The sequence below is a fragment of the Hyla sarda genome, chromosome 6, assembly GCF_029499605.1.
Source record: "Hyla sarda isolate aHylSar1 chromosome 6, aHylSar1.hap1, whole genome shotgun sequence".
In the NCBI taxonomy this organism is placed as follows: Eukaryota; Metazoa; Chordata; class Amphibia; order Anura; family Hylidae; genus Hyla; species Hyla sarda.
The window spans coordinates 269125342-269152784 of NC_079194.1; the positions used below are offsets into that span (position 1 = coordinate 269125342).

Consider the following 27443-nt stretch of genomic DNA (forward strand, 5'->3'; position numbering starts at 1 on the left):
TTTTTCCCCTTGTGTCATTATTCCCTCCTCCATCTTTATCCCCTTGTGTTATTATTCCTCCTCCATCTTTATCCCCTTGTGTTATCATCATCCAATATGGCAAAAGGGGATCAGATGGAGGGGGAATAATAACACCAGGGGATAAAGATGGAGGAGGAATAACGACACAAGGGGATAAAGATGGAGGGGGAATAATAACACCAGGGTATAAAGATGGAGGAGGAATAATGGCACAAGGGGATAAAGATGGAGGAGGAATAATAACACAAGGGGATAAAGATGGAGGGGGAATAATAACACCAAGGGATAAAGATGGAGGAGGAATAATGGCACAAGGGGGATAAAGATGGAGGAGGAATAATAACACAAGGGGATAAAGATGGAGGAGGGAATAATAACACAAGGGGATAAAGATGGAGGGGGGGGGGTATTCAACCCTCCCCCCTCCATATTAATCCCCTTGTGTTATTATTCCTCCTCCATCTTTATCCCCTTGTGTTATTATTCCTCCTCCATCTTTATCCCCTTGTGTTATTATTCCTCCTCCATCTTTTTCCCCTTGTGTCATTATTCCCTCCTCCATCTTTATCCCCTTGTGTTATTATTCCCTCCTCCATTTTTATCCCCTTGTGTTATTATTCCCTCCTCCATCTTTATCCCCTTGTGTTATTATTCCCCCTCCATCTTATCCCCTTGTGTTATTATTCCCCCTCCATCTTTATCCCCTTGTGTTATTATTCCCCCTCCATCTTTATCCCCTTGTGCCATTATTCCTCCTCCATCTTTATCCCCTTGTGTTATTATTCCCCCTCCATCTTTATCCCCTTGTGTTATTATTCCCCCTCCATCTTTATCCCCTTGTGTTATTATTCCTCCTCCATCTTTATCCCCTTGTTATTATTCCTCCTCCATCTGTATCCCCTTGTTATTATTCCTCCTCCATCTTTATCCCTTGTCCCATTATTCCCCCCTCCATCTTTATCCCCTCGTGTTATTATTCCTCCTCCATCTTTATCCCCTTGTGTTATTATTCCTCCTCCAGCTTATTCCCCTTGTGTTATTATTCCTCCTCCATCTTCATCCCCTTGTGTTATTATTCCGCCTCCATCTTTATCCCCTTGTGTTATTATTCCTCCTCCATCTTTATCCCCTTGTGTTATTATCATCCAATATGGCAAAAGGGGATCAGATGGAGGGGGAATAATAACACCAGGGGATAAAGATGGAGGAGGAATAACGACACAAGGGGATAAAGATGGAGGGGGAATAATAACACCAGGGGATAAAGATGGAGGAGGAATAATGGCACAAGGGGATAAAGATGGAGGAGGAATAATAACACAAGGGGATAAAGATGGAGGGGGAATAATAACACCAGGGGATAAAGATGGAGGGGGGGGGGGGGATAATCAACCCTCCCCCCTCCATATTAATCACCTTGTGTTATTATTCCTCCTCCATCTTTATCCCCTTGTGTTATTATTCCTCCTCCATCTTTATCCCCTTGTGTTATTATTCCTCCTCCATCTTTATCCCCTTGCGCCATTATTCCCCCTCCATATGTATCCCCTTGTGTTATTATTCCCTCCTCCATCTTTATCCCCTTGTGTTATTATTCCCTCCTCCATCTTTATCCCCTTGTGTTATTATTCCCCCTCCATCTTTATCCCCTTGTGTTATTATTCCCCCTCCATCTTTATCCCCTTGTGTTATTATTCCCCCTCCATCTTTATCCCCTGTGTCATTATTCCTCCTCCATCTTTATCCCTTTGTGTCATTATTCCTCCTCCATCTTTATCCCCTTGGGCCATTATTCCTCCTCCATCTTTATCCCCTGGTGTTATTATTCCCCCTCCATCTTTATCCCCTTGTGCCATTATTCCTCCTCCATCTTTATCCCCTTGTATTATTATTCCTCCTCCATCTTTATCCCCTTGTGTTATTATTCCCCCCTCCATCTTTATCTCCTTGTGTTATTATTCCTCCTCCATCTTTATCCCCTTGTGTTATTATTCCTCCTCCATCTTTATCCCCTTGTCCCATTATTCCCCCTCCATCTTTATCCCCTCGTGTTATTATTCCTCCTCCATCTTTATCCCCTCGTGTTATTATTTCCTCCTCCAGCTTAATCCCCTTGTGTTATTATTCCTCCTCCATCTTTATCCCCTTGTGTTATTATTCCTCCTCCATCTTTATCCCCTTGTGTTATTATCATCAAATATGGCAAAAGGGGATCAGATGGAGGGGGAATAATAACACCAGGGGATAAAGATGGAGGAGGAATAACGACACAAGGGGATAAAGATGGAGGGGGAATAATAACACCAGGGGATAAAGATGGAGGAGGAATAATGGCACAAGGGGATAAAGATGGAGGAGGAATAATAACACAAGGGGATAAAGATGGAGGAGGAATAATAACACAAGGGGATAAAGATGGAGGAGGGAATAATAACACAAGGGGATAAAGATGGAGGGGGGGGGGGGATAATCAACCCTCCCCCCTCCATATTAATCCCCTTGTGTTATTATTCCTCCTCCATCTTTATCCCCTTGTGTTATTATTCCTCCTCCATCTTTATCCCCTTGTGTTATTATTCCTCCTCCATCTTTATTCCCTTGCGCCATTATTCCCCCTCCATATTTATCCCCTTGTGTTATTATTCCCTCCTCCATCTTTATCCCCTTATGTTATTATTCCCCCTCCATCTTTATCCCCTTGTGTTATTATTCCCCCTCCATCTTTATCCCCTTGTGTCATTATTCCTCCTCCATCTTTATCCCCTTGTGTTATTATTCCCCCCTCCATCTTTATCCCCTTGTGCCATTATTCCTCCTCCATCTTTATCCCCTTGTGTTATTATTCCCCCTCCATCTTTATCCCCTTGTGTTATTATTCCTCCTCCATCTTTATCCCCTTGTTATTATTCCTCCTCCATCTTTATCCCCTTGTTATTATTCCTCCTCCATCTTTATCCCTTGTCCCATTATAACCCCTCCATCTTTATCCCCTCGTGTTATTATTCCTCCTCCATCTTTATCCCCTTGTGTTATTATTCCTCCTCCAGCTTATTCCCCTTGTGTTATTATTCCTCCTCCATCTTCATCCCCTTGTGTTATTATTCCTCCTCCATCTTTATCCCCTTGTGTTATTATTCCTCCTCCATCTTTATCCCCTTGTGTTATTATCATCCAATATGGCAAAAGGGGATCAGATGGAGAGGGAATAATAACACCAGGGGATAAAGATGGAGGAGGAATAATGGCACAAGGGGATAAAGATGGAGGAGGGAATAATAACACAAGGGGATAAAGATGGGGGGGGGGGATAATCAACTCTCCCCCCTCCATATTAATCCCCTTGTGTTATTATTCCTCCTCCATCTTTATCCCCTTGTGTTATTATTCCTCCTCCATCTTTATCCCCTTGTGTTATTATTCCTCCTCCATCTTTATCCCCTTGCGCCATTATTCCCCCTTCCTCTGATCCCCTTTTGCCATATCGGATAATAATGGTACAAGGGGATTAATATGGGGTGGGGGGTTGATTATGCCTCCCTCCATCTTATTCCCCTTGTGTCATTATTCCCCCCCCCCTCTGATCCCCTTTTGCCATTTTCCCCCCTCCATCTTAATCCCCTTGTGCCATTATTATCCGATATGGCAAAAGGTGATCAGAGGAAGGGGGAATGGCGCAAGGGGATTAAGATGGAAGGGGAGAGGGATAATGGCGGAGGGGGGATGGGGAGTAATAAAGCACAAGGCATTAAGATGGAGGGGGGAGAGGGATAAAGCACCAGGCATTAAGATGGAGGAGGGAGAGGGATAATGGCGGAGGGGGGATGAGGGAGAAATAAAGCACAAGGCATTAAAATGTAATGTCTTGTGCTTTATTACTTCCCCCACCCCTGCCGCCATTATCCCTCTCCCCCTTCATGTTGATGCCTGGTGCTTTATCCCTCTCCCCCTCCATCTTAATGCCTTGTGCTCCGTCCAATACACTTCCCCCCCCCCCCCCACACCTCGTCCAAAGCACTTCCCCCCCACCTCGTCCAATACAATCTCCCCCCACTTCCAATACACTCCACCCCCCCCGTCCAATACACCTCCCCCCCACCTCGTCCAATACACTTCTCCACCTCGTCCAATACACTTCCCCACCTCGTCCAATACACTTCCCCTCTGGCCCACACAGTTGTTAACTTTCTTTTTTACCTGGCCTCCGGCGGGACCCTGTTCGCTGCCGCTTGATGCAGTGCGACCCGTTCGGCGGGACCGCACTGACGTATGACGTCCTCCTGCGTTGTGCGGCAACTCCGCGCAACGTAAGGGGAGGTCACATGTCTCCCCGGCAACCAGGCAGCTCACTCACAGTAGCGCCGTCAATGTGCGCTGTCAAATACTGGCCAATGCATGGCCGGTATTTGACAGCGCTTTCGCGTACCCCCGCTCAACCCGTGGCGTACCCCTTGGGGTACGCGTACCACGGGTTGAGAACCCAGGCCATAGAAAGTTCATTATATCCCCCTCTTTCTCTTTTTATTTCTTCTTTTACTTACTCTATTGGATCCATTTCTGTTTTTATACCCAACTTGAATTAGCCAGGCTCCATGGTTTAGTAGCCACCCCCAATCAACATGACATCACCACGTTAGTCCTTATAAATATAGACCCCATTACTGGACATACATACCTTATTGTCACTGAAGAAAAGGCCCGCAAGCCTTGAAACGCATCTGACTCTTAAAAGCACCTTATCATCCAAGTATATACCACTTTAAAAGAGACTATATCCACTTATCGTGGCTAGCAACTGCTGGATGCCCACAGAACTTGGACCACTGCAACACGTGCGCAGCTGTCACCACCATTCACAGCCCCGGATGGCAGAGTTCCTGGACACGTCCTCCCCAGGCCGGACGCCTCTCTGTGCCAGCCCAGGACACTCACAGCCCACCGGAGAACCACTCACCCCAGCTACGACCCGGACCGGCACTGCATCCAGCTCTCCTCACTTCCAGGACATCGCGGTCTGCTGAAATCGCTGCCCATGAGTATCGCTACCTTACAGGACATCACGGTATGCTGAGATCGCTACCTGTGGACATCGCTGCTTGCCGGGATCATTAACAGCCGAGAAGGAGGGTAAGTGGTGTTGTGCACCCATACTATCTATCCCACGATTGCAACAAAACCGCTGCTACAATTGCTGTGAATGTTACTATTGCTACAATTGACTACAGTAACTGATATGACTCGCAGGAGTTCTTAGGCGTTCATTCATTACTGAACTGTGACTCAGAGGATTTCATAGGAGTTCACAGGAGGTCATTCATTCATTTAGGAACTGCATTTCCTTGGACTTAATAACTGTGACCAAGAGTGACCATTAACCAAAAGAGACACGTTGCTTACCACTGTAGTGGACATTTATGATAATAATTGGTGCATTTTCTGTTTTATTTTACTTGTATTTTTATACCTACATTTTTTAATTGAACAATTACCAATTCATTCCTGCAAGGGCCCTGCAGAGTGATTGTCTATTGACATATCTATATACATATCAATAAATCAAATTAAATCCTGATTAGATCCACTATCTCTTTTCTTACATTCTATATCCTGAGTGTTCTTGAGGACTGGTATATACTTTAATTTTTTTTCCCATTTTTTGATTAGGCCTGATTGGGTGAAGGCATCACCTTTAACCTCGAACATTTTCTCTTTATCTCTAAGTGAGCTACACATTCTATTATCCATATTCCTAATTTACAAATCTGTTTTAACTTTCTGGAGCCAGCTGATATAAAAAAAAAAGTTTTTTCCTGGAATACCCCTTTAAACATTAACCAAATTCCCATTTTATAAGTTAAAGATATGGATAAAAGGCGTGTCCATAGAAATGCACATGTCTTTAAAAGCACAAACTTAGATAAACACATTATTTATACACACTGTCTATTGGTATACTGTCACTGTACTGTTCTTCTCTCCAAGTATCTGATCACTTCCTGATTTTCTCTTTATGGGCCCATGCACAGCCCATGTGAAAGAAGATGGTGACATCAAAGCCACAAAATGATTTTTGCATGTTGAACTTTGCAGCCAACCCCCTTTGTTTTTTGCAGAGAATACCGTCACTGTCCACTTCTACCTGGACATGTTAAAGGAGTGGCTTATGCCACATATAGACTACATATGGCAGATCTTCCTCTATCAGCAGGATGGTACGCCTCAAAGTTTTCATTTAAATGTTTGCTGATGCCTTAGTGAAACTTCTTTATGATCACCATATCTAACACCCTGTGACTTCTTTCTATGGGGCTACATGAAGGGCTAAGAGTATCTGCCTCCCCCGCCACAAGATCTGAATAATCAGAGACAACACATCATGGAAACATTGGAGTCCATATCTGATAATATGCTGGCACGTGTCTGGAAAGAAATAGACTACCGCCTAGGCATCTGTTGGATCCCAATAGAAAACACTTTGAATATATGTAGTGAATATGTAAAACTTGGATAAATAGAGCCTCTTCATATCAATATATTGCTCGATTTAAAATACAGAGGTTACAATTTTGCACCATCTTCTTTGTATCACCTTGTAAATCTCTAAGACAATACAGCTTGTGTATCAGTTTAGACCTTTTTTTGTCACACACGTCATATCCACGGCAGTCACAGAGGGACTGCAGAGCGATCTCCCGGCTGCGTACGGGTAACTCTGTTTCCACTCATAATGACGGATTTCCCGCTGTAGAAATCCGCCACTACAAGCGGACTCACAGAGCTACCCAGATTGCTCTGCAGTCTGTGACTGCCATCGGTGAATTCGCAGCGCAAACCATGTGTGACCCTGCCCTAAATATGTATATGCCATAATGACAACTTATCATGTATACACAGGCAATAGACAATAGGGGTGACATGTTCTTTTGTTTGAAACAGCTCTGTGCAAACTCTACACAGTGATCTTTGGCAGTCCTATAGAGTTTGAATACAGGAGCAGGACACATAGTTGACTGCAGTTCCATTCAAACATCCATTCTCATGACTGGTCAATCCCCATGGATCTAAACATTGTTGCACACAAAGTACATCCCTTCATGGCAGGAGGATTCTCTAATGACAGGGCCAATTTCAGCAAGGTTATTGTGCCACATTGCTAAAATTATTTAGGAATGGATTGAGAATTCCCCAAATCTCATTCCGATGTATGAGCTGTAAAAACAAGTCCAATTCATGACGCTGCACCTAACAACTTACCGGACTTGAAGGGAACAAACATTGTTTACACAGAATGTAATCTCAAATAAAATGGCCACTATATATGATGTACACTGGACTGAAAATTAGTCAAATGAAATCTGGTCTGGGTGGTTCTTCTCAAAGAGGTGGTTTTTTGGGAAAGGTTTTACTATATACTGAATCTTTCTCCATAAATCTATATATCACTCAGCTCAGTCTCAGCTGCTCTTTTAAATGCAACAACCAGATTATAACCATGATCAATGTGGCAGGTTCATAGCCAGTTGGCCAATGCCCAGTCAGTAGCTTGGGAGCCCATGAAGTTAGCCATATATATTACATAGTAGAATACTATGGTTACAGCAGAATACACAGGTTACAGCAGCATACACAGGTTACAGCAGAATACACAGGTTACATCTCACAAATATGCAGGGGTTAAGACAATAGATGTGGTGCAGGGGTTAAGACAATAGATGTGGTGCAGGGGTTAAGACAATAGATGTGGTGCAGGGGTTAAGACAATAGATGTGAATACGGCTACTCAAATTTACTAGTTCTGTAAATAATATCTAAAAAGAGACTGTAATCCACTGTACTCTGTCTTATACATACCTATATACAATTTAATATAAGCAGAATAGGGCATTGTAAAACTAGCAAAATTTAAATAATGTAAAACGGTCAATACAATCTTAGCATTCCCTCTTTACAATGGATCATTTATTTATGCGTAGATGATTGGAATTCCAATAAATCATGGCTTTGCTGCTAAGAAAAAAAATTCACCTACCTGGCCCCATGGGTAAACCAAGTTCATTGGCTCCATGGCGCAGGGCATAAGATAAAAGCTTTGATAACTGCACATCAGGGTCCTGGGGATAACAAATATTTAGAATATACCTTACAGTTAAGTAACAATATAAGTTACAGTTCTACAGAATACAATAGAAACACGGAAGAATATTCTGCTCTGTATGGTTTATTTACTGCTGAAGAGAAACGATCTACTCCAGTCTCTGCAACTTGTGACCTGTAGTACACAAACAGCAAGAGAGGGGTAGTGTGGCAATTTCCATTCCAAAGCATTTTTATGTACTATTCTGCTTTAATGCGCTGTTTATCTCTTAGCTATAGTTATTGCAGAGTGTATTGTATAAGTAGAGACCCTAGCAGCTTCACAAGCGACTCATCTTTCATTTCGTAGGGTTCTAAATACACATAACACAGCTGTCCTATAAATGTGCAGCAGATCAGCCTTGGATGCAGGTTTATTTAGTAGGGTGTGATGGATAAACCATATTCAGTAACTGCTGATGGCAATTTTTTTGGTTGGACATCCCCTTTAAAGGGGTACTCCACTGGCCAGTGTTCGGAAGTAAATGTTCCAAACGCTGTATTCGAACTGCGGGGGTCGGCCATGCCCCCTCATTGCAAGTCTCTGAGAGGGGGCGTGATGGTAGTCACGCCCCCTCTCATAGACTTGCAATGAGGGGCGTGGCCATGACATCACAAGGGGCGTGGCGACCCCGCAGTTCGAATACAGCGTTTGGAACATTTACTTCCGATTGCTGGCTATTGGAGTGCCCCTTTAATATTTTAACATAATTAAAGACTTGGATAACTTGTGTATGCTGTACCTTAAAAACAAATTATGATTTGGTCCAAGATGTATCTAATATCCACGGTGAGCTATACATGCTTTTTTTTGTTGGTTTATAAAAATCTTTGATGCCAGTGATGGGAAGAGTATTTTACAGCTCTATATTTACCTGGTTCCTTCTTCCTTTTCTTCTGTGACTGGAGTGTGATCCTTCCATAGTTTTCAATTTCTATAGCAAAAAAAAATTTAAAAAAATACTATTCACAATATCCTGTGAATTCATATATAATATAAATATGATGTATCCTTACTGAAACACTCTGGAGGCCATGAATAAAGGAAAATGGTCAGCTTTCTCCCCCCGCACTAACCAGCGGTAAAGGCTGGTAGTGCGGGGGACACTGATTAGTTTGGTCCTTACGGTGCCCCTATCCGCCGCGCCGTTCGTCCGTAATCTTCTATGCAATATGCAAATGAGGACAGGCTAACTGGCACTCTGACGTCAGTGCCGCTGGCCACAGCACCTGCCCAGCTTATCAATATTTCTCCCCTCTCTCTTCATTACAGAGTGGGAAGAAGAGGGAGAGGCAGAGGAATAGTGATGAGCTGGGCGGCGCTGCGGCCAGCGGCACTGACGTCAGAGTGCCAGTTTGCACCTCATTTGCATATTCCGAAAATAGACGATTAAGGGTGAACGGTGCTGCGGATCCGGGCACGGTAAGGACCAAACTGATCAGCATCCCCCGCACTACAAGCCAGTACCACTGGTTTGTGCGGGGGGGGGGGGGGGGGGGGGGAACGTGCTTCGCCGCTGAAACGTTGTGCCATGACCTGAGGATTTACAGCTAATGTTTAAACTTCTGCTAGCAATGTTTTGAACATTTTACCTGTCTTCTAAGATTTTTTTTTCTACCAAAAATTACAGAAAAAAGATGTGAAGAAACGTCCATCAGTATTGTGAGTTATGTCCCAATAGGGATATTCTTCTTACTATTAAAGGGTACCTATCATGATCTAAACTCTCCATAATTTCCCCCCCTATCTGTCCCTGACTCTCACTGACACTATCCCTGTGTTTCTTTTCATTCAAAAGCCCCTCTTTCTACCTGATTTATTGACTTCTTGGCTGCTCATTCAGCCATCCTAGCGTGAGGGAGGAAGGGGGCGTGGCCCAGCATTGAGGCTGTGAACACAGCAACCGGCAGCTCTAAATCTTCTCCTCTCTGTTAACAACTGCATGTGCAGAGAGAAGAAAGATCGGAGCTCAGATAGTAAAATGAATGAGGGCATGCAGTAAGGCAGATTCAGGAGTATGCCCTGCGGTGCTATGAGCACAGTGCTGGCTCCTGCCTGTCTGATTGACAGGCAGGGAGCAGTGCTGAGCTTGTCTGTGTCCCAGCATCAGTCTGAGATTTAGGACTCCAGCATGAGTCTGAAATCTATAAAAAGGGCTTGCGGCCAGGACTGGTAGGAAGACCCCTAGTGGTCAATTTTTCAAAGTGGAAAATTAAATAGAAAGAAGCATGTTTTTTTTTTTTTAGCAACATGCAATTGGAACGTTATTCTGCATACATTAATGTATAACATATAAAAAAAAAAATTTGATGAAAGGTACCTTTTAACCCTCTGAGAAATGCTGGCATGTGTCTGTTTGTAATTGCCCTGCAAGTGTGTATAACCTGAGTTGTATAGTGGAGCATAGTAGAGCTCCGAATGCAAGGATGAACAGTTGAATATTCATCCAATAGCTTGGAATTTATGGACATTGACAGAGATTCATCATTGAATTTATTGCTTCTTCCCCATATATTTGTCGCACAGAATGTCGCATGTGCACCTGTGTCAGCTATGCAGAAATGGCAAAACTTCCAAACACCCATATGTATTGCTTTTTTAATTTTCAACTTGCAGTGGTCACGAATATATCAACGTGCGACTTTCGAGAAAGAAAAAAAAAGTCACACAAGCAAAAACACACCTTTAACCTACATCAGCTCAGATCTGTATTAACAGTGTGTGACCTTTTGATAAATTTTTGGCGCATAATGCAAAACAGAGTAAAAATAAAAACCTGGACTTAGGACTTTTCCATATGCATAACAGACAATTTGGCGGGGGGGGGGGGGGTACTGTATGTTGGTGGTATTATATGGTCATGTTATGGCACTTATTTTAGAACCTTATGGTGGTATCATATCACTATATGGCAATTATTTCAGTACTGTATGGTGGTATTATATGGTCACGGTATGGTGATTTCTTCAGTACTGTATGGTGGTATTATATGGTCATGGTATGGAAATGTCTTCAATACTTTATGGTGGTATTTGGCATTTATTTTAGTACTGTATGGTGGTATTATATGGTCATGGTATGGCATTTATTTTAGTACTGTATGGTGTTATTATATGGTCATGGTATGGCATTTATTTTAGTACTGTATGATGGTATTATATGGTCATGGTATGACATTTATTTTAGTACTGTATGGTGGTATTATATGGTCATGGTATGGCATTTATTTTAGTACTATATGGTGGTGTATATGGTCATGGTATGGCACTTATTTTAGTACTGTATGGTGTTATTATATGGTCATGGTATGGCATTTATTTTAGTACTGTACGGTGGTATTATATGGTCATGGTATGGCATTTATTTTAGTACTGTATGGTGGTATTATATGGTTATGGTATGGCATTTATTTTAGTACTGTATAGTGGTATTATATGGTCATGGTATGGCATTTATTTTAGTACTGTATGGTGGTATTATATGGTCATGGTATGGCATTTATTTTAGTACTGTATAGTGGTATTATATGGTCATGGTATGGCCTTTATTTTAGTACTGTATGGTGGTATTATATGGTCATGGTATGGCATTTATTTTAGTACTATATGGTGGTGTATATGGTCATGGTATGGCATTTATTTTAGTACTGTATGGTGGTATTATATGGTTATGGTATGGCATTTATTTTAGTACTGTATGGTGGTATTATATGGTCATGGTATGGCATTTATTTTAGTACTATATGGTGGTGTATATGGTCATGGTATGGCATTTATTTTAGTACTGTATGGTGGTATTATATGGTCATGGTATGGCATTTATTTTAGTACTGTATGGTGGTATTATATGGTCATGGTATGGCATTTATTTTAGTACTGTATGGTGGTATTATATGGTCATGGTATGGCATTTATTTTAGTACTGTATGGTGGTATTATATGGTTATGGTATGGCATTTATTTTAGTACTGTATGGTGATATTATATGGTCGTGGTATGGCACTTATTTTAGTACTGTATGGTGGTATTATATGGTCATGGTATGGCATTTATTTTAGTACTGTATGGTGGTATTATATGGTCATGGTATGGCATTTATTTTAGTACTGTATGGTGGTATTATATGGTCATGGTATGGCATTTATTTTAGTACTGTATGGTGGTATTATATGGTCATGGTATGGCACTTTGCGTTCAGGTTCCCTCTGTAAGAGAGGTCAGTGATCTGTGTGCCCCAGCCTGCTCTGCCCCATGCCACACTGTGCCAGTCTTCCTCACTCATTCCTTACCTAAAGTTTAGTTTCACAATCTCGCTCTTCTATTGCTGTAGGAGAAGGTAATAGTAATATTCAACTTTGACCTACTTCCTCGTGAAGCCTACAACTCCCAGCGTGCACTGCAGTGTAACTGAGCCCCAGAACAACAGGGAGCTAGGAGCCACCTCAGTACCGATCCGACCAGTCCAAGCCTCACATACACTGAACCTCCCAGCTGTCCTTACCCGGCTCTAGCTGCTTCCTGGCAACACGACCTAACAGAGTGCATGTTGGGAAATGTAGTTTCATATGACAGGGGGGGAACATATACACCCATACCTGAGGAGTAAAAAGGAGAGCAGTGTCTAAAGAGCTATAGGTGAAATATGTCGTGATGAAAACAGAAGGATTCAGCCATAATAACCTACGGGGCGGCAGCTTTCACTTGTACGGTGTCCATTTTAGGACATAATCTGTCATAAGACACAACTCTGTCCCCGTCAAATGAAACACCGTCCCCCCTCCCTCACACCACTCCCAATCCTTCTTGTGCCTAAAGTCCCTCCTACGTCATCCCAAAATCCCTCCTCCATCACTTGTAAATCCCTCGCCTCAGCTGTCACTCAAAAATCCCTCAGACGATCATTCCTCCTGTATAGCAGAGCTGAAACTGTACATGTACTAAAGAGACATGTACTGCAGCCTGTATAGCAGAGCCAACACTGCACAGCATGTATAGCAGAGCCGAAACTGTACATGTACTAAAGGGACACAACATGTACTGCAGAGCCAACACTGCACAGCATGCATAGCAGGGCCGAAACTGTACATGTACTAAAGAGACACATGTACTGCAGCCTGTATAGCAGAGCCAACACTGCACAGCCTGTATAGCAGGGCCAACACTGCACAGCATGTATAGCAGAGCTGAAACTGTACATGTACTAAAGGGACCACATGTACTGCAGCCTGTATAGCAGAGCCGAAACTCCATAGCATGTATAGCAGAGCTCAAACTGTACATGTACTAAAGAGACACATGTACTGTAGCCTGTATAGCAGAGCCAATACTGCACAGTCTGTATAGCAGAGCCGAAACTGTACGTGTACTAAAGGGACACAACATGTACTGCAGCCTGTATAGCAGAGCCGAAACTGTACATGTACTAAAGGGACACAACATGTACTACAGCCTGTATAGCAGAGCCAACACTGCACAGCAGGCATAGCAGAGCCGAAACTGTACATGTACTAAAGGGACCACATGTACTACAGAGCCAACACTGCACAGCCTGTATAGCAGAGCCGAAACTGTACATGTACTAAAGGGACCACGTGTACTACAGAGCCAACACTGCACAGCCTGTATAGCAGAGCCGAAACTGTACATGTACTAAAGGGACCACGTGTACTACAGAGCCAACACTGCACAGCCTGCATAGCAGAGCCGAAACTGTACATGTACTAAAGGGACACAACATGTACTTCAGAGCCAACACTGCACAGCATGTACAGCAGAGCCAACAATGTACATGTACTAAAGGGACACAACATGTACTGCAGAGCCAACACTGCACAGCATGTACAGCAGAGCCAACACTGCACAGCATGTATAGCAGAGCCAACACTGCACAGCATGTATAGCAGAGCCAACACTGCACAGCCTGTATAGCAGAGCCAACACTGCACAGCCTGTATAGCAGAGCCCGTATAGCAGAGCTGAAACTGTACATTTACTACAGAGCCGACTGCACAGCTCTGCTATACGAGGTCTGTTATACATGCTGAGTATTGTTAGCTCTGCTATACTGCAGAACATATTGTGCAATTTCACAGTTTTGTCTTATACAGAGACCTGGAGACTGCTGCTAAAATAAGCCTGTCAGCCACAAGGAGGTAACTGACAACATTGAGTCCCAGTACAAAACTGACCCATTTATTTGCACTGGATGTGATGTCATCATTAGGCGCTCCCAATGAATGACCAGATTACAGCTATCCAATCAATGATACCCAAATCTACCAATGACACAATAGGATACATAATCTTAGCAAAAGCAAGCCACTCCATAAGCCAGTGTTTCCGCAATCAGGGTGCCTCCAGCTGTTGCAAAACTACAACTCCCAGCATGCCCGGACAGCCAACGGCTGTCCGGGCATGCTGGGAGTTGTAGTTTTACAACAGCTGGAAGCACCCTGGTTGGGAAACACTGCCATAAGTATTTCATTCAGGCTCTTACCCACATAGGATTACAGCAAGCACAGTGGCTCAGTAGCCAGCACTGCAGCACTGGGGTCCTGTGTCCAAATGCCACCAAGGACAACATCTGCAATCTGGATATCCAATAAAAAGTATCCATATTTATAGCACTAAATATACCTGGCACTCAAATAAAAGAACTTTACCAGACTTTTTCAATTAGATTATCTTAAACTACAAATACAGTATGAATAGTACTAGGCTACAGCTGATAGTTTACAAAAAATTCTTCATGGAGACCTCTAGGGCTCAATGATTTCAATCAAAAGATCCATTTGGTTTCTTCCCTCTAAAGGATCTTATCAAGATGGGACCTAGTCTGATCTGGCATAGCCCCAAAAAATGCAATTTCCTTGGGTCCCCGCCATGATTATCTCTGATGTGTCTAGTGATGGGTGTATCAGCTCCTGTTCTAATACTGCTGATATTTTTTCAGATCCAACGTCGGAACTCTAGAACAGTCTTCCTCATGTAGACTTTCGGGTATGTAGCCCCATATACAATGCCTTTACTCTTGCAGGTTAATAATATAACCAGGGGAACCAAGTCCCCTTTTTCAATATCTCGAAGATAGTCAAAATGCAGAGCCTTTTTCTAGCTATTGAAAGAGGGGACCTGGTTCCCCGAAACGCGTCTAGCATCACTAGCAGTACATTCTGATGTACCCCAACTCGAGCCAAACTAAATAACTACAGCACATTTGGAAATATTGACTTATTAGATCAAGATCAGAGCGCGCTCCTCGTGGATACCTACTCCGCACATCCCGCACACTGATTACCGGCTTGAGCCAGCAGAACGAGTTTATATCCACTAGACGATCCACTAACCAGGAGCGGGTAAGAGGTACATAGTAGGGATCGACCGATTATCGGTTTGGCCGATATTATGGGCTGATATTCACGATTTTTTACGTTATCGCTATCGGCAATTACCTTGCCGATAATCCGATAATGTTCCGCCCCCCCCACTGCACCTCCCCCACTGCACCGCGCAACGCCCCCCCCCCAACACACCGCATGCCGCCCCCATTGCCTCCCCTATCCCCGGTTCTATAATTACCTGTTCCCGGGGTCTGAGGCCCAGGTTACTTCTGGCTCCTGCTGTGTCCTGCGTTACGCTGTGCGCTGTGACGTCCTCAACGTGACGTCACCGTCAGTGCGCACAGTGACAGCTCAGGACGGGAGCCAGCAGTAGCGCGGACCCCGGACCCCAGGAACAGGTAATTATAAAACCGGGAATAGGGGAGGCAATGGGGCAGCAGTGGTGAGGGCGGCATACGGTCCGGTTGCGGGGGTGGGTGGGTTATGGCTGGGGGGCAGCGGCGGTGTTTGGGAGGACTCCCGGACAGGCAGGGGGAGAGAAGCGGGTGGCGGCGGTGGTCTCTGATTCAGCCAAAGCCGCTGCAGTTCATTGATTTTAAGCGCCCGCTTTAAATCAATGATCTGCAACGGCTTCTTCGGGGCCGGGGGTGGGGGGGGGGGGGGGTTGAAATAGCCGATAACTTATACCGGAATATCAGTATAAGTTATCGGCTATCGGCCTGAAAGGCCACAGATTATCGGTATCGGCCCTAAAAAAAATCGATATCGGTCGATACCTAGTACATAGTACCAGCCCCACACAGTATCCCACTTGTGACTTGTTTATAACATTGGCCCTGTACCATAAGTAAGATGGGACAGGATTAACCTCTTAAGGACGCAGGGCGTATGGATACGCCCTGCATCCCGAGTCCTTAAGGACGCAGGGCGTATCCATACGCCCGTGGGAATTCCGGCCCCCACCGCTAGCCGGTTGGGGACCGGAGCCGGATGCCTGCTGAAATCGTTCAGCAGGCATCGCGGCATATCGCCCAGGGGGGTCATTATGTCCCCCCATGTCGGCGATCGCCGCAGATCGCTGGACAATTCAGTCCAGCGATCTGCAGCGATTCCGGGTCAATCGGGTCTCCAGTGACCCGGTGACCGGGAATTACTGGCTGTTCGGGGCCGTCTCTGACGGCCCCGAACAGCCAGAGCCTGCAGGGGTGAGGTGGCACTGGTGCCACCTCACGATCGCCCTGATTCGTCGGCCGGATTACCGGCCGACCAATCAGGGCGCCTGCTGCGGGTGTCACTCCCGCACCCGCTCCGCCCCTCTTCCGGAGGACGTGAGCGGGTGCGGGAAGACGACCCCGGGTGCTGGGGACCCCGATCCCCGGCGTCCATGTTGGGATCGGGGCCCCAGGAGCGACGGCGGCGGCGAGGGACAGCCTGCGATGGAGCAGCAGCAGGAGGTGAGTTACAGCCTCCTGCTGTTTCTTAGCAACAGCTCCCAGCATGCAAAAAGGGCATGCTGGGAGCTGTAGTTATGCAACAGCAGGAGGCAGACCACCACAACTCCCAGCATTCCCTTATGGGCATGCTGGGACTTATGGTTTTGCAACAGCTGGAGGCACATTTTTTCTATGGAAAAGTGTACCTTCAGCTGTTGTATAACTACAACTCCCAGCTTGCACAAACAGCTAAAGTGCATGCTGGGAGTTGTAGTGGTGCATCTGCTGGTTGCATAACTACAACTCCCAGCATGCCCGTTGGCTGTCGGTGACTGCTGAGAGTTGTAGTTTTGCAACAGCTGAAGGCACACTGGTTGTGAAACTTAGAGTTGTTTTTTTTTCCTAACTCAGTGTTTCACGACCGGTGTGCCTCCAGCTGTTGCAAACTACAACTCCCAGCAGTCACCTTACACCATGCACCGTACATGCTGGGAGTTGTAGTTTTGCAACAGCTGGAGGCACACTGGTTGTGAAACACTGAGTAAGGTCACAAACTTCGTGATACATAACCAGTGTGCCTACAGCTGTTGCAAAACTAAAACTCTCAGCATGTACAGTCTGTCAGCGCATGCTGGGAGTTGTAGTTTTGCAACAGCTGGATGTCCCCCCCAATGTGAATGTACAGGGTACACTCACATGGGCGGAGGCTTACAGTAAGTATCGGGCTGCAAGTTTGTGCTGCAGCAAATTTTCTGCAACAGCTCAAACTGCCAGCGAGAAACTACTGTGAACCCCCGCCTGTGCGACTGTACCCTAAAAACACTACACTACACTACCACAAAAAATAAAATAAAAAGTAAAAAACACTACATATACACATACCCCTACACAGCCCCCCTCCCCTCCCCAATAAAAATGAAAAACGTCTGGTACGCCACGGTTTCCAAAACGGAGCCTCCAGCTGTTGCAAAACAACAACTCCCAGTATTATCGGACAGCCGTTGACTGTCCAGGCATGCTGGGAGTTTTGCAACAGCTGGAGGCACCCTGTTTGGGAATCACTGGCGTAGAATACCCCTATGTCCACCCCTATGCAATCCCTAATTTAGGCCTCAAATGCGCATGGCGCTCTCACTTTGGAGCCCTGTCGTATTTCAAGGCAACAGTTAAGGGTCACATATGGGGTATCGCCGTACTCGGGAGAAATTGTGTTACAAATTTTGGGGGGTATTTTCTCCTTTTACCCTTTTTAAAAATGTAAAGTTTTTGGGAAAAGAAGCATTTTAGGAAATTTTATTTTTATTTTTTTTACATATGCAATAGTCGTGAAACGCCTGTGGGGGTATTAAGGTTCACTTAACCCCTTGTTACGTTCCCCGAGGGGTCTAGTTTCCAAAATGGTATGCCATGTGGGGTTATTTTGCGGTCCTGGCACCATAGGGGCTTCCTAAATGCGGCATGCCCCCAGAGCAAAATTTGCTTTCAAAAAGCCAAATGTGACTCCTTCTCTTCTGAGACCTGTAGTGCGCCAGCAGAGCACTTTTCACCCCCATATGGGGTGTTTTCTGAATCGGGAGAAATTGGGCTTCAAATTTTGGGGGGTATTTTATGCTTTAACCCTTTGTATAAATGTAAATATTTTGGGAAACCAAGCATTTTAGGTAAATTTTGTAATTTTTTTTTTACATATGCAAAAGTCGTGAAACGCCTGTGGGGTATTAAGGTTCACTTTACCCCTTGTTACGTTCCCCGAGGGGTCTAGTTTCCAAAATGGTATGCCATGTGGTTTTTTTTTTGCTGTCCTGGCACCATAGGGGCTTCCTAAATGCGGCATGCCCCCAGAGCAAAATTTCCTTCAAAAATTTTTTTTTTTTTTTTTACATATGCAAAAGTCGTGAATCACCTGTGGGGTATTAAGGTTCACATTACCCCTTGTTACGTTCCCCGAGGGGTCTAGTTTCCAAAATGGTATGCCATGTGGTTTTTTTTGCTGTTCTGGCACCATAGGGGCTTCCTAAAGGTGACATGCCCCCCAAAAACCATTTGACGCTCCTTCCCTTCTGAGCCCTCTACTGCGCCCGCCGAACACTTTACATAGACATATGAGGTATGTGCTTACTCGAGAGAAATTGGGTTTCAAATACAAGTAAAAATTTTCTCCTTTTTACCCCTTGCAAAAATTCAAAAATTGGGTCTACAAGAACATGCGAGTGTAAAAAATGAAGATTGTGAATTTTCTCCTTCACTTTGCTGCTATTCCTGTGAAACCTGTAAAGGGTTAAAACGCTTACTGAATGTCAATTTGAATACTTTCGGGGGTGCAGTTTTTATAATGGGGTCATTTATGGGGTATTTCTAATATGAAGACCCTTCAAATCCACTTCAAACCTGAACTGGTCCCTGAAAAAAAGCGAGTTTCAAAATTTTGTGAAAAATTGGAAAATTGCTGCGGAACTTTGAAGCCCTCTGGTGTCTTCCAAAAGTAAAAACTCACCAATTTTATGATGCAAATATAAAGTAGACATATTGTATATGTGAATAAAAAAAAAATTATTTGGAATATCCATTTTCCTTACAAGCAGAGAGCTTCAAAGTTAGAAAAATGCAACATTTTCAAATTTTTCATCAAATTTTGGGATTTTTCACCAAGAAAGGATGCAAGTTACCAAAAAATGTTACCAATACGTTAAAGTAGAATATGTCACGAAAAAACAATCTCGGAATCAGAATGATAAGTAAAAGCATTCCAGAGTTATTAATGTTTAAAGTGACAGTGGTCAGATTTGCAAAAAATGGCCGAGTCCTTAAGGTGAAAAAGGGCTCAGTCCTTAAGGGGTTAAAGGCCCTTCAGCGCTGCCGAGCGATTTGTCTATATACTGTACCTGTGATGAAGGGATCTACAGCGCTGCTGAACGCTTTTACTACATACTGTACCCGTGATTTTTATATAATACACTGCCCCAAAAAATTAAGGGAACACTTAAACAACACAATGTAATCACACTGTCCACTCAGGAAGCAACACTGATTGACAATCAATTTCACATACTGTTGTGCAAATGGGACAGACAACAGGTGGGAATTATAGGCAATTAGCAAGATACCCACAATAAAGGAGTGATTCTGCAGGTGGTGACCACAGACGCTGATGTTTTGGTCATTTTTGAATGCTGGCGGTGCTTTCACTCTAGTGGTAGCATGAGACAGAGTCTATAACCCACACAAGACCCTACACACTCTAACCTCACCCACACCATTTCCCAATCACCTCTCCACATCTTCCTCTTTTCTCCCTTTCACTTCCGTAATCCCCCCAGTTTTCCATACATCTGTATTCCCTCCTAGCCATACCAAAGCCCCCCTCAAGCCCACACCAGCTTTCCATTGCCATGGATCCTCATCCCAATTCAGTAATATGGGGCTGTGCTCATTTTCTTCTATACCAATCACTACTGATTTTATCCATAACATACATTAGAAGCCCTTTATTAATAGTTTTATCAAACACACTCATATGCCACATGCTGGGAGCTGTTACATCTCCTCTAGTATGCGCTAGGTGCGCCCGACACTGTCACATCAAATCGCTACATGCACTAGCCGCGCTTTCCCGATTGCTCTGGCACTTCAGCAAAGCTGTGCGCATGACCAGAAGGGACAGCCTCCGCTGAGTCGCACAGCTTAAGCGGCAGCGCCTGTGTATATAACTGAGCGCCAGGACTTCTCACCCACAGCCTGCTCACAGGAATCCCAGCCAGGATGACATAATAGTAAGTACCGAGCCCTTTTCTTTCCACATGCAGCCTGCATACCTTTAAGATTAAGATATGTGTTCCCTGTTTCAGCAAACCCTACGCCCAGTCTAAACTGCCCATTGTCTTGCCTCTGTTCCCGGCATTTACACACCCCTCTGACCCTCCTCCATGCTCTAACACATGGGCACCTGCAGGCATAATTATTCCCACTGGTACAGTCTGCTCACTGCACCTCTGGGACACAGGCTGTACCATTAATTTATGGCTCATACTCTGTATCACTAATTTCTCACACATATTGGTGTTGCCACCAAACTCGACTGCCATTATATGATTGTATATTACTGGTGCTGGTATAGTACTGGTGCTGGTATATTACTGGTACTGCCACCTACTCGACTGCCATTATATGATTGTATATTATTCAAACGCATTCAAGTCTGCTGCTATATATCTGTTTTTTATGCTAATATATATATATGCATATACTCAAATTTCCTTTGGACTTGATTTTAGACATCAATTGTTTTAATATACTTTTATCTATATGTATGTTTTATCTGTAGTTATATTTGTGGACCTGAAGAAGGTGTCGAAATGCGTTGCCCTTTTTTACTTTTGACTTATTTTTTTTTAATAAAAGTTAGTCCTGTGCAAGTGCTTACTCATGTCTTCGTTTTATTTGATTCCCATCGACATACAGTAGCGCTCTTTTTGTACTCTTTGCATAACCCACACAAGTGGCTCAGGTAGTGCAGCTCATCCAGGATGGCATATCAATGCGAGCTGTGGCAAGAAGATTTGCTGTGTCTGTCAGCGTAGTGTCCAGAGCATGGAGGCACTACCAGGAGACAAGCCAGTACATCAGGAGATGTGGAGGAGGCCATAGGAGGGCAATAACCCAGCAGCAGGACTGCTACCTCCGCCTTTGTGCAAGGAGGAGCACTGCAGAGCCCTGCAAAATGACCTCCAGCAGGCCACAAATGTGCTTGTTTCACAGGAGAAATCAGCACATGTGACAGACATTACAGAGTCTGGAGACGCCGTGGAGAACGTTCTGCTGCCTGCAACATCCTCCAGCATGATCGATTTGGTGGTGGGTCAATAATGGTGTGGGGTGCTGCACAGCCCTCCATGTGCTTGCCAGAGGTAGCCTGACTGCCATTAGGTACCGAGAGGAGATCCTTAGACCCTTTGCGAGACCATATGCTGATGCGGTTGGCCCTGGGTTCCTTCTAATGCAAGACAATGCTAGACCTCATGTGGCTGGAGTGTGTCAGCAATTCCTGCAAGAGGAAGGCATTGATGCTATGGACTGGCCCGCCAGTTCCCCAGACCTGAATCAGATTGAGCACATCTGGGACATCATATCTCGCTCCATTCACCAACTGTCCAGGAGTTGGTGGATGCTTTAGTCCAGGTCTGGGAGGACATCCCTCAGGAGACCACCTCATCAGGAGCATGCCTAGGCGTTGTAGGGAGGTCATATGGGCACTACTGAGCCTCATTTTGACTTGTTTTAAGGACATTACATCAAAGTTGTAATGTAGTGTAGTTTTCCACTTTGATTTTGAGTGTGACTCCATATGCAGACCTCCATGGGTTGATTATTTGATTTTCATTGATAATTTTTGTGTGATTTTGTTGTCAGCACATTCAACTAGGTAAAGACCAAAGTATTTCATATCATTAGTTCATTCATTCAGATCTAGGATGTGTTATCTTAGTGTTCCCTTTATGTTTTTTTTAGCAGTGTATATCGGCCCCATGCCATCTGGGCCATGTAAGTGAAATAGACTAAGACATTGGTATCTACAGTGCTGTTGAGCACGTTCATTATTCACCCCTCTCCCTCTCTGTGTAACAGAGTGTGCGATCTTTTTGAAACATAGTGTCTCTACGGCCAGGCGCTGCCCGAGCCACAAAGAACTTGAAGGTACAAATGATCTGTACCTACAGCGTTATTTATCTTACAAGTTACAGCCAAACGGATATACAAATTGTGCTTATTGGAGATCATCTCATATGTTTTATATGTTTATAATATACATTTTAACACCATCCATTCTCTATTTTTATTTTCTCTGTATTTATGTGTCGCATCCGATGCAAGGGCCCTGCAGAGGATGTTATTTATATAATCAAGCAATAAATTGTTATGTAGTATTTCTGATTCTCACTCTCAATTTTCTAATATTACGTCTTTCTCTTTTCCCCCCATTACCTAGTAGGACTGTTTCCATATATTTTTTCTTCTTAGTCCAAATAGGCACACAGGGTAGTGTGTAACACAGTATCCTCGGTTTTAGATCTTTTCGGTCCATTTAGAGCTCCCAGATTTTAGTTTTTTTTTTTTAAATCTATCTTGTTCATCTACCCATGGGGTTAAAGAGCAGCCTGCAGTGCCTGAAGAAGCTGCGCATGTGCAGCAAAACGCGTTGCATTATTGGAAATAAAACAGATGGATTTTATCCTGGCTCCTTGATCCTTTGTTTTCCGGTCAGCGCCACTATCCTGCTCCAAACGAAGCTTCCTTTTTGATTATACTGCAGTGATTGAAGGAAGATCTCCAGCACAGAAAAGAAGACTCAGGGAGGAAAGGGACATGCCCACTCCAAAGGATAGAATGGCAAACCAAGTGACTAACAGAAAGAAGGTATTTGTGAGAGAAATATAGGTGCACATAAAAATTTATATGTGCATGACCAGGATTAGGTACTGGGTAGAGATGAGTGAGCTGAATCCGGTGAACCCAGATTTGAAATTTAGGATTGGGCTCGGCAAACACTTGAGCTTTTACCGATTCGACTCGAGGCGAACTAAATAACTAAACCTTATACACTATGTTATAGTGTGGGTGGACAGGAGTTCAATGAGGGGTCACTTACTTAAATATGTCCAGTAGGTCCTGAGATATGTCCCCCAGAAGATCCACTGCTGAATTCAGTGAATCGAGCAGTGGTGGCGGGGCTTAGTGACTCTACTTCACTAGGATGTGGAGTCACAGACAATGAATATGTAAATTGAGCCGATGAAGCCCCGCCCCCAGCGAAGCCCTGCCCCCATTGCGCAATTCACTTAATTCAGCAGTGGATCTTCTGGGGGACATATCTCAGGACCTACAAGACATATTTAAGTAAGTGGACTCATGTTCACCCACACAATAAGTGTATAAAGTTTTGTGTGGGTAAACTGGCTGACAGTTTTCCTTTAATCACAGCCTCTGAAGGCTCATCTTTTTCTACCACAAATCCAAAGCCTTTTCAAGGCTCATACCTGTATATACCTGAATTGAATAGTGTTCCTGAACCAGCTACAGTACCCAGTGAGGTGCATTGATCTGTGCCAGCCACCCACAAAGCGTATTTCAAAGCGTATGTGCCTATAGGGCCTGTCAACACATTAGTGAATATAATAGATTTCCGCAAACACCTTCAGTACTCGTTGTGCTGTCATCCCTGCCACGCAAAAAGCGTGTTGAAGTTCTACGTATCTAGCCTGTAGTGTTATACGGTTCTGGTGCATTTAATATTGTTCCGCAAACAGCTTCAGTACTCATTGTGCTATCATCCCTGTCACGTAAAAAACATTCAAAGCATTGAAACTTAGATTTAACAAGTTGGTTGGTGAAAAATCACCCAAAAAGGATAAAAGTAACCAAAGAAGCTTGTCTGGAAGACGAGTTTCACTGGCTACCATGTCACCCGTCCGGCCGCAGGACTACAACTCTCCGCATGCCCTTACAGTAAGGACATGCTGGGAGTTGTAATCATGCGGCAGAGGCAGGTGACAAGCACATCTCCCACCCGTGTCACACGACTACAACTCCAAGCATGTCCTTACTGTAAAGGCATGCTGGGAGTTGTAGTCATGTGGCGCAGGCAATGTGCGAACAGGTGACAAGCTTCCCTGGCTTGCTTGTGCTTGTTTTTTTTTTTCTTCTCATTTCAGATCCGTATATCCTATGGAATACTTTGGATTTGGTGGATTACATCGGTGACCAGCATTTTTTTTGTTTAATGTTAATAAAATGGTTAATGAGGGCTTGTGGGGGAGTATTTTTTGGAATAAAAGTTTTTTTAAATGTGTTTTTTTTTTTTACTTTACAGGCTTAGAAGTGGGAGCAGTCTTAGACGGAGTCCATTACTTAGCCAAGGCTTAGCATTAGCCACAAAAGCAGCTACCGCTAACCCACAATTGTTACCGCGGTACCCACCACCACAGGGGTGCTGGGAAGAGCCGATACCAACAGGCCTGGAGCATCAAAAATGGCGCTCCTGGGCCTAGGTGGTAACAGGCTGGCGTTATTTAGGCTGGGGAGGAGGATCAGTAACAATGGTCCTCGCCCACCCTGGTAATGTTGGGCTGTTGCTGCTTGGTTGGTATCTGGAGAACAAAAATAGGGGGAACCCTATGCGCTTTTTTATTTTACTTAATTATTTATGCAAAAAAACGTGTGGGGTTCCCCATATTCTCAGCCAGATACCAACCAAGCAGCAACAGCCTGATGTTACCAGGGTGGGCGAGGACCATTGGGACTGGCCCTCCCCAGCCCAAATAGCACCAGCCTGTTACCGCCTAGGCCCAGGAGTGCCATTTTTGACACTCCAGGCCTGTTGGTACCGGATCTTCCCAGCACCCCTGTGGCGGTGGGTACCGGAGTAATAATTTGGGGTTAACGCTAGCTGATTTTGAGGCTAACGCTAAGCCCTGGCTTAGTAATGGACTCCGTCCATAAGCCGGCTTCCACTACTAAGCCTGTAAAGTAAATTTTAAAAAAAACAACACGCTTAAAAAACTGTTATTCAAAAAAACACTCCCCCACAAGTCCTTTAATATTTTATTAATATTAAACAAAAAAAAAAAAAACGCTGGTCATCGTTTTCCACCAAATCTGAAGTAGTCCTCTGCATACATGAATCTGAAATGGGAAGAAGAAAAAAAAACCTGCATGCGAGCCCCGGGCATCTCCTTACCTTCCTCCGTCCCAGGTCTTCTTCTGTTTTGCCTCGCCGGCATGCGCATCCACTGTCCTTAGGGCATGCGCGCACCAGTGTTGCTAAATTTAAAGGGCCAGTATGCCTTTAATTGGTGCCCTACTGGGCGGACCCTATATTAGTCCGGCCCCTCCCTAGCCTCCCTAGAGAAAGCGTTACTTTGGTGTGTTCCATATAGTGTTCCTGACCTCTCGCTTGTGACTTGACCTTGCTCCTTTGCCGCCTGCCTCCTGACCTTTTGCCTGTGACCTGACTATGCTACCTTGCTGCCAGCCTCAGCAAATTGTACAGCAAGCGCAGCAGATGTCTCAGCTTTCTGCACTGGTGCAGTAACTCCTAGCATCGCAACAGACTCTACCTCCGCCGGCAGAACCCTCCGCAACTCCTGCTCCTGTTGCTTCAGCTGGTTCCAAGATTCGTCTGTCTCTGCCTACTAAGTATGATGGAGATCTGAAATTGTGCAGGGGCTTCATTACTCAGTGTTCCATGCACCTTGAACTCCAAGCAGATCAGTTTCCCACTGAGCGTGCCAAAGCGGCATTTGTCATCAGCCTTCTTTCAGGGAAAGCCTTGGCCTGGGCTACTCCACTCTGGGACCACAATGATCCATTGTTCTCTAATCTCCAGACTTTCCTTTCTGAATTCCGGAATGTCTTTGAGGAACCGGCCCGGGCTTCTTCAGCGGAGACAGCTTTACTGAATCTCTCTCAAGGAAACTTTTCGGTGGGAGAATATGCAGTGCAATTCCGCATCTTGGCCTCTGAACTGGCCTGGAATAATGAGGCCTTTTGCGCTACCTTTAAAAAGGGCTTCTCAAGTAGGATCAAGGACGCCTTGGCGGCTCGAGATCTTCCTTCTTCCCTGATCTCATCAACCTTGCTACACGTATTTTTGTACGGTTCTCAGAGAGACAAGAGGAGCTTCGAAATGAGAGGGAATCACTCCGGTCATGGCGTTATTCCCGATTGGTCCCCATTTTTCAACGTCCTCCTCAATCATCTCCCCTCCACCTACAGAGGAGCCCCTGCAGGTGGACCGCATATGACTTTCTTCTCAAGAAAGAACCTGTAGATGCACTAAGAACTTATGCCTTTATTGTGCTAGTCCTGAACACTTCCTAAAAGAGTGTACTTTTTGCACCTAGGGTACGTAGGAGAGGTGTCCCTGGGTGTGAACTGTACCTCTCCACATTTGACGATGCCTGTTCGTCTTCTACGAAGTCTTCTTTCCTCATATCTGTCTTCCTCGATTCTGGTTCTGCAGGGAACTTTTTTGATGCCTCCCTGGTCCAAAAACATCGTTTACCAGTGTCTCGGCTAATAAAGCCGCTGTTAACAGAGAACACCTGAAGAGTAAGGTCCTTTTTCGCACTGAACCTCTCATCATGCAAGTGGCAGTGTTACACAAGGAAAATATACAGTTCTTAGTACTTCTTCATTGTACTTCTGAACTTCTTCTAGGACTTCCTTGGCTACAGCTTCATTCTCCTCAGTTTGACTGGAATTCTGGAGAGGTTTCTCTTGGGGAGCTTTTTGTCTAGGTCATTGTCTTGAGTCCATTCTGCCTAAGATTGTTTCTTCTCCTCCCATTAAGTCTGGCATTCCTTTCCCCTATCATGACTCTGCAGATGTATTCTGTGAAAAACAAGCAGAGACTCTTCCTCCAGATCGCCCTAATTATTGTCCCATTGACTTCTGCCAGGTACTACACCTCCTCGGGGAAGAAGTTATCCGCTTTCTTTACCTGAGATGCAAGCAATGGAAAAAT

General features: G+C 44.5%; 1 protein-coding gene across 8 annotated transcripts in view; it reads right to left on the reverse strand.

Annotated features, from left to right (window-relative positions):
- The window catches only part of TRPT1 (tRNA phosphotransferase 1), a 54575-nt gene extending 28518 nt beyond the window's left edge, over positions 1-26057 (reverse strand). For 3 of the 8 annotated variants that reach the window (XR_008845343.1, XM_056527265.1, XM_056527272.1), the window contains exons 1-3: positions 12441-12639; positions 9027-9086; positions 8048-8129 (exon numbers count right to left, since the gene is read on the reverse strand). Coding sequence is in view for 7 of the 8 variants with exons in the window: in XM_056527265.1 (XP_056383240.1) it covers positions 8048-8129; positions 9027-9074 (130 nt within the window). In the remaining variant the exon portion in view is untranslated. The other 5 variants (XM_056527268.1, XM_056527271.1, XM_056527266.1 and 2 more) reach the window with 5 other exon arrangements.
- Between the last annotated feature and the right edge of the window lie 1386 nt (positions 26058-27443).